This window comes from Callithrix jacchus, chromosome 1, assembly GCF_049354715.1.
Source record: "Callithrix jacchus isolate 240 chromosome 1, calJac240_pri, whole genome shotgun sequence".
NCBI classification, from domain to species: Eukaryota; Metazoa; Chordata; class Mammalia; order Primates; family Cebidae; genus Callithrix; species Callithrix jacchus.
The window spans coordinates 105,415,303-105,432,604 of record NC_133502.1 but is presented as its reverse complement, the minus strand read 5'-3'; the positions used below and the strand labels follow the sequence as shown (position 1 = coordinate 105,432,604).

At 40.9% G+C, this 17,302-nt stretch overlaps 1 protein-coding gene across 1 annotated transcript in view; it reads right to left on the bottom strand.

Annotated features, from left to right (window-relative positions):
* The window catches only part of GNA14 (G protein subunit alpha 14), a 224,295-nt gene that overhangs the window by 108,365 nt on the left and 98,628 nt on the right, over positions 1-17,302 (bottom strand). The window contains exon 2 of the mRNA XM_035291486.3: positions 10,181-10,365. Coding sequence (XP_035147377.2) covers positions 10,181-10,365 — 185 coding nt within the window. The remainder of the gene's footprint in view (positions 1-10,180; positions 10,366-17,302) is intronic.

Here is a 17,302-nt window from a genome sequence, read left to right as displayed (position 1 = left end):
AAAGTGTCAAATTACCCAGCACTTTGGGAGGCCAAGGCGGGTGGATCACGAGGTCAAGAGATCAAGACCATCCTGGTCAACATGGTGAAACCCCGTCTCTACTATAAATACAAAAAATTAGCTGGGCATGGTGGCGTGTGCCTGTAATCCCAGCTACTCAGGAGGCTGAGGCAGGAGAATTGCCTGAACCCAGGAGGCAGAGGTTGCGGTGAGCCGAGATTGTGCCATTGCACCAGCTTGGGTAACAAGAGCGAAACTCCATCTCAAAAAAAAAAAAAAAAAAAAAGAAAGAAAGTGTCAAATTACTTTAAAATTTGATTTAGGGAAACTACAAAGTTAAATGTGAAAGGTATTTTATATCAGTTTTAGATCGTCTTAAACTAAACCTGACAGAATTTTGGTGTCAGAAATCAAGGTCAATTACACAAGATACAATGTCACAAAGCACCCTGAAAACATTTTAGCTGCCAAAGAGAAGCATCAGTGAAAAAAGTAAACCGTCTTAGCTTCTAATGAATATGGTTTTTACTCTAAAGGCAGGTTTACTGATAAAAACAAAACCAAAAACCTTTTAACAATTTGTTTCTATCGGATTAATGTATTTCGTTTGAAATATATGCTCCCTTCCTTACCACCATTTTTTTTTACAAAAACTTTTAAACAAAGTTAAATAATTTATGTTGTCACTTATAAGTAGGAGCTAAATAATGTGTACACAAATAATGTGTACACATGGACACAGAGTATGAAATAATAGACACTGGAGACTAGGAAGGCTGGGAGGGGGTGAAGGAGGAGAAATTACTTAATGGGTGCAATGTACACTACTTGGTAATGGTTACACGAAATTCCCATGTCAGGTGTGGTGTCCCACGCCTGTAATCCCAGCACTTTGGGAAGCTCAGGTGGGTGGATCACCTGAGGTCAGGAGTTCCAGACATCATGTTCTGGCCAACGTGATGAAACCCTGTTGCTACTAAAAATATTAAAAATTAGCTAGGTGTGGTGGTAGGCGCCTGTAATCCCAGCTCTTAGGGAGGCTGAGGCAGGAGAATTGCTTGAACCAAGGAGGCTGAGGTTACAGTGAGTTGAGATGGTGCCACTACATTGCAGCCTGGGTGCAAATATAAGTAAACAAAATGAATAAAAGCTCGGACTTCACCACTATGTGACATAGCCATGCAATAAAACTGCATTTTTGCCCCTTAATTTTTTTTAACTTTTAATACAGAAGGGATGCTTTCTAGAATATTTTGCCTAGGATACTGTTGCAGAGCTTATTAATCATTTAATATGCAAATCAGCCCCTAAATTCACTGATACCAGATGAACACCTGAATTCCTTGGTGGAACTCCACTTGATACACGTTTAAGGCATTCATTGATCAGTGAAGTAACTGGATGTTCAGAACAGGCAATTCTGAGAGGAGAATAGCACAGGTACACCTCTGTCACCTTTCTACTACTGGAGAATTGGGGCACAGCTCTGCTGTGGGAAAGCAAATGCTGAAGGATTTAGATCTAACGAGCATCTTCCCAGCATCACTGATAATGATCCTAACATTCACAAAAGACATGAATCATGGGAGTGTTTCACATGTTTCCCCTTTATATCTCAGGACAGCGATATCAAGTTGAAGGCTATTTATTTATTTATAATTATTTTTTGAGAGGGAGTATTGCTCTGTTGCCCAGGCTGGCATGCAATGGCAGGATCTTGGTTTACTGCAATCTCTGCCTTCCAGGTTCAAGCAATTCTCCTGTCTCAGCCTCCCATGATTGCAATTTAAAAGACTGGGAACAAATATTTCACGTGTTGGATGGATAGGTAAGTATTTAGGTAGAGTGATGACCACACTAATTTCTGGATTGTTTGTAACTTTGAGGGATCTCCCTTTTACATTAGGTTTTAAAAGCATTTATTTGGATGTGGTGAGTTCAAACTCAGTTTTGAGGTAGGGATTTGTTAACATTTCAATGGTCAAATCAATCTTATTACTCATTATTGGCTCCCAAACTTCCTCATATCCCAATTCAGGCTTAAAGGATAGTGGGTGGTTTAATTGTGATGGCAATCAAGAAGAAAGTTCAGTTCCTTTTCTATCTTCTTTCCCAGTTTCCAAACTCTTGTATTTCGAGGTCTGATTACAGCAGTTTTTACACAAAACACTGATTAATCAAAAAACTGTCGGAATTTGGGGGAGAATTTGTTTGTTATTATTGTTGTTGTGACAGCAGGTAGAGCTCAGCAGAGCACTTGGTAAGGAGAAAAATGTACCATATGATTTTTAATACTCATCAGGACATGGGAAGCAGGGCCTGAGTTTAACATGTGCCAGTGAAACAGCAACCCTAGGCTACAGCCAAACTTGGAACATTGACCTCTGTGTTCCCAAGGGTTCATGCAAAATCTGAATTTTCAAATTGGATGAGGAAGTGGGATAGAAAAAGATATTTAAAGAGATGTTTTAAAAAGTAGAACATAGGAGGCTCTTAAAATAATCCCAGCCTTGAGAAACTCTTCTCTAAAAAACTGACATAAATTGACCATTTTCACCGAACTGTGCCTGATTTCCTCACACGCATCTTTAAGAAACTCTCCTGGAAATGTAGGCTTCCACTTTCTGAGAATGGAAAGTGAAGCTGGAGGAGTTATATCTGCATAGATGTGAGACTTCATCGAAGGGCTTTCTGGCATTAAAAATATACTCTCCTATGATCCCGCCCCCAAAATACCACACTTTATTGCTTATATGTGAAGTTAGATGTTTGTTGCTTATGTTTTATACTTGATGAATTATCATCTCAATAAAAATATATATTAATGATTAATGAAAAAAGAAACTATTTAATTTCCTAATGTCTTTATTTACTCACAAGCAAAATCATATGGCATATATATTTTTTGAGACAAAGTCTCCCTCTGTCACCCAGGCTGGGGTGCAGTGGCACAATCTCAGCTCGCTGCAACCTCCATCTCCTGGGTTCAAGCTATTCTCCTACCTCAGCCTCCCCAGTAGCTGGGACTACAGGTGTGCGCCACCAGGCCTGGCTAATTTTTATATACATTTTAGTAGAGACAGGGTTTCACTGTGATGGCCAGGCTGGTCTCGAACTCCTGACCTCAGGCGATCTACCTGCCTTGGCCTCCCAAAGTGCTGGGATTATGGGCATCAGCCACTACGCCCGGCCCATATGGTATTTTTATTATAAATTAAACCTACACCTTTGACCTGTTATTAACACAATCTGCATCGCTGATTGCCTTACCAATCAAAAGGAAATTACACATCTCTGATTATCTTACCAATCAAAAGGAAACTATACTTTCTATGTAGCAACAGTAGGAGAAGGAAGGTGAGAAGGCATCATCGATGTGACTTGAGAGAATGATGTGTAACTTCTTCCTCTGCCCCATCCACATCTCAGAGCTTGAAGCTCTGGGCATGAGGCTGTGCTCTGCCCCTGAAAGACTGAAAGGAAGCAAACACAGCATTTGCCCTCAATTCAAAGATGTCACCTGGAGATACTGTCAAGGCTACCACCACCTCATCTAACCAAGGCAGCCCAGTCTGGCTGAACACAACAAACACTGTCAATCCTGTCCACACCCTTTACCTTTGGGTTGAGATTAGTTAGGTCATTCTATGGAAAAGATTACCAGAAATCTCCCTCCCTGCTATGGAAACATTGACAGTGTGACATGGTAATTGCCCTATAAACTGCATACCTCGACCATACCTTGGCTTTCTGTTGAAACTGCTCTCTGTAATCCTAATATGACAGGCAAGCAGTCCAGATCCACGCCATCTTGGACCCTGAGACTTGTAATAAATAACTAAGGTCTGTAATTTCCACCCTACCTAGACAATGTGTAAACTAACACTTATCTTGACTTCTGTGAAAGACTTAAGTAACGATTGGAATGTCCAAAGTCCCCTGGCCCTGAGAATGTCTGAAGCCCCTCACCCCCACCCCCTGCCCCTCACCCTCACTCCCGAGGTGGTTTACAGGCATAAAAGGTCTTAACACCCTCCTTTCAGGGCCATGGTTTGGAAAGATGCAAGTCCTCTGCAGTGAGTCCTCTGTAGCTGCAGGCAATAAAAACCCTGCAATTTAGCATACTGTTGTCTTAGTGTTAACTTTCCATGCTCACTACAGTACAACAACAGGAAAGCAGAATCCAAATCCAACCCCTTCAAATTGTGTTAAGACACATATTTTTCTGTGGCTCTCGACCTTGGCTCTCAATCAGAATCACCTGGGAGGTGCCTAGAACTCAATCCACATGCTCAGGCTGCCTTCCAGAGCATTAACTCCAAGTCTGTGGGGTGATACTCTTGGCATTGGTATGATGGCCCCACACGTGATTCCAATGTGCAACCCATACTGAGAATCATTGTTTGAGATGTTCTAGTGCCTGATAAACCCAGCAGTAGGAAGAGGAGGAACTCCAAAGGGCTGAGTGATAAAAAGCATCCACTTACCCAAATGTGGGACCTGCAAAAACTTCAAACAAAATTAGCAGAGGCCTTGTAAGTCAATTCAAATAAAACATCAATAAAAATAAAGCCAGTCCTCACACTTCTAGAAACATTGCTTTCTAAATTAGATACTTGGAGTGGAATGGCAGGCAAAATAATCCCCTTATTGTTTAATGATTGTATTTGTCCATTTTTGCATTGCTGTATAGAAATATCTGACACTGGGCAATTTATAAGGAAAATAGGTTTAATTGGCTCATGGTTCTGCAAGCTGTACAGGAAGCAGGGTTCTAGCATCTGCTTGGCTTCTGGGGAGACCTCAGGAAACTTATAATCATGGTGAAAGATGAATGTGGAGCAGGCACATCACATGGCCGGAGCAGGAACAAGAGAGAGAGAGAGAAGGTGGAGGAGGTACCACACGCTTTCAACCAACCAGATCTCATGAGAACTCACTCACTGTCATGAGGACAGCACCAAGGGGATGGTGCTAAACTGTTTCATTCATGAGAAACCACCCCCACGATCCAATCACCTCCCAACAGGTCCCATCCCCAACACTGGGGATTACAATTCAACATGAGATTTGGGCAGGGACACAGACCCTAATGACATCAGTGACTAACTCTTCTCTACAAAATTTGTTTTGGTTCTTGTCACAATTGCCCTTACAATTAAATGTCAGTTCTGTGCAAATACGACATGCCCCCAGTGCAGTTTAGTGCTCCTATAAGCAGAGCAGAAGGGCAGGGAAGGAGCTGGTGAAGAGCCTGTAGGCCTTCCTTTTTTCTTGAGATTACTGACTATGGAACTAACACACTTTCGAGATGTCAGGTAGGACTGACCTTTACCCCTGGGAAATTCTGTATCTACATCACAGAAGCAGATTCTGCAGAACCTTTAAGGGGTTCATATTTTTTTCCTTCACTGTGGGACAGGCCTAAAATGAGAATTTCCCAAGTTTAAGGTACTGCAAAAAGCAAAAATTAAAATGTGTTTTTGACTTCTATGAAATCATCACAAATAAACATGAGTTATAAGCTAACTCAGACTTAGGAGTCCTGCCACTGAGCAAATGCCTTTGTAATATTTATTCAAGAAGTCATAAATTCAAATAGATGCTCATAAAACACTCTTGAGAGACATTCATAAAAATTAAGGTTTATCAACAGAGTGAGCAAATACATATGAATCATTTCTTTTTAAAAAAGAGAAACAGGCAAGGTATAAGAAAAAATCTTCAAGGCTATATCTTAATTGAAAAAACATGTTAGTTTAAAACAAATGCTGAATGAAATTTCTGATAAATTTTCTTGAATAAAGCAGCCTGTCAAGTAACAGGCAAAGACTTTCAACAACCTAACTGAGCAATGATTCCCCTAACAGTTACAATAAAACCCTCTAAACCACTTTTAATTCTCTTCTACAGGCATAGGAAAATGTTTCCAGCTCTAAAAGAAACAGAAACAAACAAATTTAACAAAAACAGAAAGTTTGCAACACTGAAAATAAAAGATAACATTCATCCCTGCCATAGTCATTCATCCCTGCCATAACTAATCAATTGTTTCAAGTTATACAATACTTTGTAAGAAAGATAACATATAGCATGCTTCTTAAACTATCACTGAATACTACTGAACCACTAATCATTTATCATTTTATGACCCAAGCCTGGTACTTGCTACAGTTTCATGTTTGGAATCAAGACTAGCCCTGAGAAAAAATGATGAGAAATAATAGTCCACAGGAAAATGATAGAGAAGAAAAGGATGAAAATGACTTAAATTAGTTAAGAAAATGAGCTCATTTCTGGTTTTTGAACTTGTCCCAATAATAACCTTGTGTTTCTTGAGGGTCATTTAATTTGTAAATCACTTCCTTTTGCTCATATTGGCTTATAAAGTAGATGGAGCATGTGTTGTCTCATTTAAGCATAAAGCATCACTTCCTTTTGCTCATATTGGCCTATGAAGTAGACAGAGCATGTGCTGTCTCAGACAAGAAAATGGAAAAACACAGAAGGGACAGCTTCCCCAGGACCAGAGTCAATAAAGTGCAGCCCGTGTATTAAAATCTATTCAGGGACCGTGAATTTTTCACATGGTCCATGAGTTAAGAATAGTTCTTACTATTCTCAACTGCATTCTTAACTTTCTATTCTTAATATACATTCCGTACACAGAGTTTATAACTGAGCCACACTTATTCATTTACTTACTAGATATTGTCTATGTCTATGCACTGCAACAGCAGAATGGGGTCATTGCGACAGAGACCATACAGACCACAAATATTGACTCCCTGGCCCTTTAAAGAAAAGTTTGCAGACCCCTGTCCTAGACCCACAGTGGAGCGATGAGCAAAGCCCAGTGTTCTTTCCATTCCACCTTCTGCCTCTCCTTATGCCATTTCAGCATTCGATTCATCCCAGGTGTCTGTTTGAGAAAGTTTATGAAACAGGAGCCAGGCACGGTGGCTCACACCTGTAATCCCAGCACTTTGGGAGGCTGAGGTGGGTGGATCATAAGGTCAAGAGATCGAGACCATCCTGGCCAACATGGTGAAACCCCGTCTCTACTAAAAATACAAAAAGAATTAGCTGGGCATGGTGGCGCGTCCCTGTAATCCCAGCTACTCAGGAGGCTGAGGCAGGAGAATTGCCTGAACCCAGGAGGCAGAGGTTGCAGTGAGCCGAGATCATGCCATTGCACTCCAGCCTGGGTAACAAGAGCGAAACTCCATCTCAAAAAAAAAAAAAAAGTTTATGAAACAGAAATTGAGATACTTGAGCCAGACACGGCAAGTGATGAAGAGATGGGAGATACAATGGACTTGTAACCTAGTTTCACAATCATGAATGGAGAAGAATCTCACCCATACCTAATTTAGACAATGAGATTTGCGACTTTTTTTTTTTTGAAACAGGGTCTCACTCTGTCCCCAGGCTGGAGTGCAGAGGCATCATCTCAGCTCACTGCAACCTCTGCTTCTCAGGCTCAATGGATCCTCCTACCTCAGCCTCACAAGTAGCTGGGATTACAAGCATGTACCACCATACCCAGCTAATTTTTGTATTTTTTGTAGAGATGGATTTTATCATGTTGCCCAGGCTGATCTCAAACTCCTGGGCTTAAGTGATGGCCGCCTGCCTCAGCCTCCCAAAGTGCTGGGATTACAGCCACAACCTACTGTATGCAGCCTGATTTGGGACTTTTTGAGTTGATATTTGGGTTTGAATTGGGTCTTAGAATAGATGCTGGAATGGGTTGACTTTTAGGGATGCTGGGATGGAGTGGATGTACGTTGCACATGTGATGGATGTGAATCTTGGGGAGTCAGAGGGCAGACTATACTGGGTTGAATAGTGTTCCCCCAAAGCTCATGCTGACCCAAAACTTCAGAGTGTAACCTTATTTGCAAAGAGGGTCTCTGCAGATGCAAGCAAGTTAAGATGAGGTCAAACTGGATTAGGGTGGTCCCTAATCAGGCGACTAGCGTCCTTCTAAGAAGAGGGAAATTTGGACACAGACCCAGAGAGGACAGTGCCGTGGGCACACAGACACAGCGCAGAATGCTGGGTAAAGGCAGAGGTAAAGGCAGAGGCAGAGGCTGGAGCAATGACAGCAAGGATTTCCAGCCACCACCAGAAGCTGGGGAAGAAGGCGGCAACAGATTCTCCCAGAGCCTCCAGTTGGAACCAATCAACCTTGGTTCTGGCCCTTTAGCATGCAGAACTGTGAAAACAATAAATTTCTGTCTTAAGCCATCCAATCTTAAGTACTTTGTTATAACAGCTCTAGGAAACTAACGCAGATGGCCTTGACGAAAGAATTAAGGTCAAGAGAAAAGGAGACAGTGGTAGATGTTCAATCACATGAAACCATTTTGTTTACAATATAAACTGAGTACGTCTAGAAGATCATGAGGAAAAACAACATAAAAGCAAAAACTCAGACGCCTTGATAACTATGCTGATTAGATTTTACAAACGATGCTGCCAACGTAAACCCACCGTTGAATTCCAAGCTTCGCCCAGTCACCTCACCAGGACTGGTAAACAAAACACATTTTACAACAGGGGAAAACAGATGAGCTGAAATCACCCCAAGGACATTCCTGCCACGCCTCTTCTCTGAAATAATCTTAAATCTCCACAGAAAGCCTAATTTTTAGAGTACATTAGAAAGGGTAAGTAAAAAAGGAACTGTACATTTTCAGAAAGATACAGCAATGTATAAAGGAATCACCTCAGTCACTTCAAGAATCTCCCAGTGGCTCAGTGTGCACCTCTCATCTTACTTCACACCAGACATACTGTAGGCCAAGCTTGTCCAACCCACGGTCCAAGGGCTACATGCAGCCCAGGACAGTTCTGAATGCAGCCCAACACAAATTCCTAAACGTTCTTAAAACAAAATGAGATTTTTTGGGGAATTTTTTTTAAGTTCATCAGCTATTGTTAGCGTTAGTGTGTTTTACATGTGGCTCAAAACAATTCTTCTTCCAGTGTGGCCCAGGGAAGTCAAAAGATTGGACACACTTGCTGTAGGCTAATTCACCCCACACGATTTTTAGCATAACTGTTTCAGGGTGAAAGTGTAGGCAAGATATGTTCCCTCATTTCTTCAGGAGTGCAAGGAAATGATGGGAAAGGCATGAGGTTATAGGGATGAGGTACAGCTAAGTCTAACGTAGTGCCTACTGTGTTTTCCTATATCATCCAGTCAAAATTTAAATTAATTGCTTCAAAGCTATTTTTAAAAAATCATATATATATGAGTATAGGTGCCACAAGTTCATAATAAAGTTTTCCTTAGGAGTCCATATTAAAGCCTGTGCAATACTGGAACTTTAGTAGCTAAATTCCTTTTTCACAGATTCACGAGAGACCCATCTGACACAGAATTTTTCTCTTTCTCATCATATCATGTTGTAATTTGGTATCAATTATTTTAGACAAACTCTTACTTCTAATCTAGTTTCTTAATGGACTCAGGCACAGTATTATTCTCCTCTAGATTTGCATTCCAATATACCATATACAATTTTATTTTCCTCCTCCTCTCTTTCTTCTTCATTATTTTCCTCTGGTTTTCACAGATTTGTATTTTAAATAACCGGTGGTGAGGGAAAGCAAATGGCAGCTTGACACCAGCACTTTATGGGAGCACATTGCTGGCTGGGCCATTAGCATCGTGTTCATGAGCCATCACTTATCTCCCAAGAAGGGTGAACTCCCAACATAAATGAACAAAACCCACTTATTTCTCTGAGCAGTCTGCAGCACATTCGTGAAAATATTTCCTGAGACTGGGAATTCTTGAAATACTGGCTACTGTAAACCCAATGCCCCAATGAAGACATCGCTCCAATGAAGAAATTCACTGGGTCTCTTAGTGGAAAGAGAAAATGTGTGTCTTCCTTTCCTCAGTGCCAGAAATAAGCAACCAAATAACAGCCCAAACTTGGGAATCTCTGCACGCTGGGTACCCTCATGCTACCACCACGAGAGAAGCCCTGCAGAAAGAAGACCAAGGGGCCAACTAAATCCTCAGACTCCTCTCAATGATCTCCACCCCAGGGATCAAGAGCTTCTTTTGGCATCTGACCAAAGCATGCAGGGAATCTTTGTGCTAACCAGAGTGGGCAGGCACATGTTCACAGATAGGGCAAGCAAACTCTAAGCACGTTACCTTATTCTGCTCACACACATATTGTATCCTTAGCGTGTCCATCGCTCTGATCATGGATTGCATGGCGGTGAATATGTTTTGGTAAACAAGCTTTGTGAACCCCCTTCTGTCTTCGTCGCTGTAACCAGACCCATGGATAATTCTCATCTGCTTGATAAAGGTGCTTTTCCCACTTTCACCGGTTCCTGTGAGACAAAACAAGTAGAAAACGCTGTCAGCAGACTTCCAAAGGAACACACAGAGAAACAGAGGACCTCCTGACAGTATTAGTCCACATCCCAATTAGCAGGTTGATGGGATGGATTTGGAAGGGACTGGTAAACACGCAGTTTTAGGCTACAGAGCAGTGTCAGCCCAAGCCTCAGGCAAGTGCCATCTTCAGTCCAGGAAAACGCTTCCCTACATCCTTGCCCTAAGTCCTTGAGAGAACAGGCAACCGTGTCCGAAAGACCTGAGCATTTGAGGGCTTTGTCACTGTGAAGATAGCAGTGGCAGTAATAGGGCTGCTTCAGAGGGCAGGGTGGATTTGAGCCACAGGAACACATGGAGGAGAGAAAAAGGCTCATTAATCAGTAATTCCTTCCTTTCAGATACATGAATATTATTCATTCTTGCACAAGAAAGCACCATTTCCCAGCAGTGCCAAGAGTCTATGTGCTCACGTCTATTCATGTCTCAACATGCAGTTCAGAAGGTCCTCAAAACTCACAACACTTGCACACAGCAGCCAAGGAATGCTTTACAATATTAAGCCATTCCTACTGTTCATAAATGTATTTTGATGTCCAGATAGAACATAAGTGAAATGTAACATCGAAACTCTACATTCATATTAGATTGAGATTTTGCTTGAAAAACCAGTAAAAGCTGCAGTATAAGTGACAGAAATTTAGACAATAAAATTAAAATATTTGCTAATATTTTCTTTGATAATAATTTACATATGACATCCTATTACTATGTTTGGAACATGATGTGACCTATTCATGGTTCATTTCCAAATCTAAGAATTGCATCTGACTATGACACTGCCATGTCTTTTCCTATTCCACCCGGCAGAGCTGAGCTCCAATCCAGTGCTAGATTACCCCAAGCAAACATTAGTATAGCTACCTTTACATGTTGTGAAGCTGGTCAATGCAGAGATTATGTAACTATCTCAAGACAGGCTGTGGTTTTAGACCTGAAGCCAGAAAAATCACTCAAGACACACTCAAAAATCTATACTAAGAGAATCTTTTTTCCAGGGTGGACACTCGATTACTGGTTAAACTGAACACAGAGAACTTGCTAGTTGGCACATACAGATAATTTCTGTTCTATTTGAAGTTAAAGCTCACCTCGACTGGCTTCCTGCTTACTGGGGTGAGAGCTGTGTGCTTTTGACCTTGTGGGTTGGGGGTTTTCATACAAAACACTTGCTCCTGGTCTTTCACTCAACTAGCGTTTCTCAAACCCCAATTATTTGTATACCAACTTTGTGATTTTTGTCATATCCATATGTCACCTGTGTGATTATTTAATATTTAGCTTCATTTTTTATTTAAATAAACTTGTAATGAAAGGAAACCTGAGTGTCATAAGTAAAGGACAGGTATTATTTCCCATGATTGAACTAAATATAATGAAATGAATGACTTCAGCAATACTCGAAATAAAAACATTCTTGTTTATCATCAGTGATCTCGGAACCACTTTTTGGAAAATAATACATATGACTTATCATTTCTTAATGTGAAATCTGCCATTTTGCTTTTCAATCTTAAAGGAGATTCCTCCACTCCTCTCTAGAGACTTCTGAAATTCTACCCATGAACCTCATCCAAATACAAAATAACCAAGGGTTGAAACTCATATAACTGAAAAAGGCCTTTGGAGCCAGGAGGAAACAGAGTCCAAAGCAACATAAATCTTGCCCAAGTGATAGTCCAAGGACATTGAAACAGAAAGCCATTGTTCTAAACTTTACATAAAATTCAGAAAGGCTGCTTTCCCGAGTGCCAAAGCAGGCTGATAAAGCTTTCTAGATAGGAAGCACCATCTCCAATTGCCTGTGATGTGTCTGAAACCATCGTGAGAAGCCACTGTTTTTAGCTCAGTTTTGCATGAGACAAAGTAAATAGAACAAAAGAAGTCAGAATAAGAATGAGGACACAGTTCTGGATGTTGCTCGTGCTGTCTAAATCATCTATGTGCCCAACAGGTGGAGGATGGATATGCACGTAACTGATGTGGCCAGCAGGTTGGCTCTCTAAAGACAGGGACCTTTTTTTTCCCTCTTATTTCCAGTATCTTTGGAACCTAAAAGAGTACAGAGTAAAAGCCTAATAAAATATGCATGAATGGTATTTATTGGCTGTAGACAGCCAGGATGGCTTTGGTTTTGAAAAGCAATAAGGAAGTGGATTTCCCACTCAGAGTAGATGAGTCTGTTGAATTTGCGAAGCAACCTCCCCAGTGAGCAGGTGCTCTGACACCTGCCCTTTCTGATGAAGATACTTGAGGCCAACACAGCAGGAGGCTCAGGTTCCATTTCAGGGCTTTTTAATAGAGTGATAAAGGACTTAAGAACATTCCTTTTGTAATCTTTAGGAAGCAGCGGTTCTCAGCAGCAGGCCTGCCCAGAGGATGGTGCCAGGCCTTTGGGGGCACTCTGCTTGGCCCCAGAGAACTAATAGCTGACCTCGGGCAGTAGCTACCCATGCAGTGGAAGTTTCTGCACCTGTATATACTGCAATCCTGGTGCTTGTCACTCTAAAGATACTCATTTATAAGAGAATCGACTAATGCTGAGAAAAATTCCAAATGATTACCTACCTAAGTGCAGGACAGCATCCAATGAGGGAGAGAGATCTTCATTAAAAATAGATTCTTGGGCCCCTTGTCAGATCTAGTAATTTTGACCAGTTTGAAAAATATGCATTTTTCACCACTATTCCAGGAGTTTTGATCCACCCAGTCTACAGACTCATTGGGAAACACTTCTCTGGGGCCCTTCCGAGGGAAACCTGTGCTTATAGAATATGCTTGGGACTGGAATGCTCAAATGTGATATAGTAACATCATATTTAGTTTAGTTGATGGCTTTTTCCAAGCAAGTTCCAATTTTATTTCTGCATAAAATATCCCCTCTGGAGCTTCGTTTTTCAATTTCCTGGGGGAAAACATTTTTAAAGTACCAGTAAGATTCACTTCTCTGAGTTACTCCTGCCAGTTTCTGCCCAGGCCCTACATCACCACCATAGCAAGGGCACTCTCCCAGCTTCTTCTGTTTTTGCAAATAGAGGAGGTGCTATTTTTCACCATAAAACAGGAAGTAACAATAATTCTAGGCAACACAGAACTGGAAACAATTGCAGACAGGGTTCATGGCTGCCCTCTCAACAAAAGAGGTTAATACAAGGCTTTTGAAACGAAAAAGGAAAGTTGAAAGAAACTAAGCGATGAGGCTCAATACACAGTTTAAGACTGAAAAGAACAATGGCAGAACAATGGAGCAGAATTCAAAAGATGTTGTATTGCTTTTGTTTTTTTGTTTTTGAGACAGTTTTTCTTTGTTGCCCAGGCTAGAGAGCGGCCACATGATCTCTCAGTTCACTGCTACCTCTGCCTCCCAGGTTCAATCAATTCTTCTGCCTCCGCCTACCAAGTAGCTGGGATTACAAGTGTGAGATATAGTGAACTCCAAGTTTCTCTTCAAAGAATCAGTATGTCTGTATGTGAAGCTCTCTTATTCTTTAATTCTCCATGTTAAAGTTTAACTTCCTGGTTCTCTTCGCCCGCTTGTCTTTGGTTTCAGTAAACAACTTTCCTGATAGTTTGAATCAGTAGTTCACATCTGTTCCCCTGCTCACCCGCTCGGACCTGTTCCCAAACTGTCCTTCCCACCAAACTACCCACCCCACCACTCCAGCTTGGATCCCTGCTCACTTTAAAATAGCCAACCAGAATTAGCTTAGACTGTGTGGCCTAACCCTAGCCAATAGGGGAACGACACAGCAGTAGGGGCTACCTGGGTCAAGAATAAGAACCCCTTCCCCTCCCTTCTCCAGGTGAGTACTCACCATTGCTCCATCTGTGAGATGTACCCATCTATAGAAGTAATTTGCCTTGCTGAGGAAATTTATATTCAAGTGCTCCTTCTTTTGTGGCACCCAAAATTTACATATAACACAAGTGTGTGCCACCACATCCACAGAGTTTTTGTATTTTTAGTAGAGATGGGGTTTCACCATGTTGACCAGGCTTGTCTCAAACTCCTGGTCCTTCCCATCACTTCTCTATTGAATGCCAGTGTTCTTTCTTAGATGATGTATTCAAAGTGTGACTATCTACTTGCTTTTTGATTCCTCTCCATGGAAGAGGTGTGTACTAGCTGCATCTGGTCAGTCATCCTGCCTCCTTCCCATAAGTTTAAAAGTTCAAATGCAATGAGGCTAATTTTTACCATAAGTTAATTTGAGCTATTCATATAATCCAGTTTTTATAACACTATAAATATGGTATTCATAAAAAAATCAACACAAATGTTTAGCTTAGTGTTAAATGCCCTATATTTAGGAAATGGTTGGCATTGATTTATATTAATCGTTTGTATGCAGTCGTATGATCCTGAGATCTTTGAGATGTGCCAAAACATTATAACTGATGGTATCATAAAGAGTTATACAATTTTGCTCATCCTATGTCAATAGCCTCTATGCATAAGATTCCAGAAATGTAACAAAATATACAGAATCTTAAGAATCAAATGCTTACTAGAGACAAAACTGTTTTGGAAAACCCTCTTGACATCAATTACTTTTCCTTAAAAATAAATAAACCACACAAAGTATAAAGGAAAAAAATCTATTCCAATAAACTCTGTGGCTTGTAGATAAAATATTAGTGATTCTGTTAGAAATACAACTCATTTCACTTGTAAGAAGGGTCAGAAGTTTGGGCATGGTGGCTCATACCTATAATCCCAGCATTTTGGGAGGCCAAGGCAAGCAGACCACTTGAGGTTAGGAGTTCAAGATCAGCCTGGCCAACATGGCGAAACTATCTCTACTAAAAATACAAAGATTAGCCGGGCTTTGTGGCACATGGCTGTAGACCCAGTTATTCAGGAGGCTAAAACACCAGAACTGCTTGAACGTGGGAGGCAGATGTTGTAGTGGTCCAAGATCACACCACTGCATACTCCAGCCTGGGTAACAGAGAAAGATTCAATCTCAAAAAGAAGAAGAAGAAGTTTCATATGATCACTGTCATCTCTAAGAGACTAACTCATAATCATTTTACTTTCTTAAAAAGGCAAATTGCAAGCATATTCAGTCATGGTTTTAGAATCTTCCATAATTCACTGCTGCTTCTGAAAATGAACATTTTCCCCATTCTTGCAGAAACATTCACCAAGAAATCACAACAGCAGAGCCATGGTAAGACTTTGGCCTCTCAGCCTTTAAAGGAGCCTGAGAAGTAATCTAACACTAGAGCGGTTAATACAAGAAAGAGCCTGAAGTCAGAACTTGTCCTTACACTGTTACACTTGTTCGAAAGTTTGGTTTTGCTTATGTTGGAAAAGAAAGAGTAAAGACAAAAAATAAAGGAAAAGGAAGAAGCTCTAAAAAGAGACAATGGATTTAAAATCCTTAAGCCTCAATAAGGCAGGCACAAAGACAAAGCAACTATCTTGAAGCACTATAACATTTCGCTGAAACACCAGTAACTAGAGTACCTAACCCACCTGCCTATCATTTCCTCCTCCACTTCTAAAGGTAAATTTAAAACAAATGTTACCTTTGTTTTAAGGAGCTACCAGGATCAAGCTAAAAATGAAAACAGGGGAATTCCAATACTGTAAGTCTTTAAAAATAACAATGCATTCCCATTCACCATGGAAAGCTAAGGAAATAATCCTCTTGATTCTGTCAGAATCTGTCAGAATATGAAATTAGTTTTATTCAGATGGAAATATATATACAAATAGATATACAGTATTTTGTAGCCCACCATGGTGATGAAAGTATGCAAATTTGCCCTGGAAAGGTCCAGTTTATGAATGCATGGTCAAAGTCACAGCAGGATATTGGACACATAACATCAACCACTTAAAACTCAGGCCTTATCATTTTCACCTTTCTTCATCCATCCGTGTAGACCTGCTGACTCCCTGGCCAGGGTGTCCAACTCATCCTCACACTGTCCCATATTACTTTTCCTATAAATTCTCTTAAGTTCCCAAGAAGAAAGTCTCATTCTCTTCTTCCTGTTACTACTATACCTTTACATACCATTATTGTTGCATTTACCATGATCTTTATATGTCTTCTCGTTTGACATATAAGTTCCCTGCAATCAGCAACTATCTTCTCCCTTCCGAACCCCAGCACCTGACAACATGGGCTATAAGAGTAAATGCTCAAGAAATGTCTGAATAATTTAAGAATTATCTAATATACACTTTGGGAGTCCAAGGCAGATGGATCACCTGAGGTCAGGAGTTTGAGACTAGCATGGCCAACATGGTGAAACCCTGTCTCTACTAAAAACACAAAAATTAGCCAGGCATAGTGGCATGCACCTGTAGTCCCAGCTACTCAGGACGGCTTGAACCCAGGAGGCAGAGATTGTGGTGAGATGGGATCGCACAACTGAACTCCAGCCCAGGCAACAGAGCGAGACTCCATCTCAAAAAAAAGAAAAAATGATCTAATATGTACTCCTTATCTAATCACCACATAGCCTTGGACTTGTTCTTAGGATTTAATTCATTGTCTCTCCCACAATAAATGAAATATACCCTCCCCTTGTACTCTCCTCTCAATGCCCAAATCAACCAGCATGCTTGTGCCTACTCAACATTTTGAGTTCTCATCAAAAGGTCTTCATTATGACATATTTCTGAAAGAGGAATCGCTACAACTGTGAATCAGGGTGTGCTTAGAGTCATTCCAATCATCCTTTAGTAGGCATCCATTGATCGCTTAGCTGGGCACAATGTAGGCTTGAGTTTACACCCCTGCTGGAAAGGTCAGTTCCCCAGATTTCTTTCCTCTAGATGAAAAGCCTTTGAGCCCCAAACTCTCCATGCCTAAGACCAAAACATTTGGGTAAGAATTTTTCAGTGTATCTCTT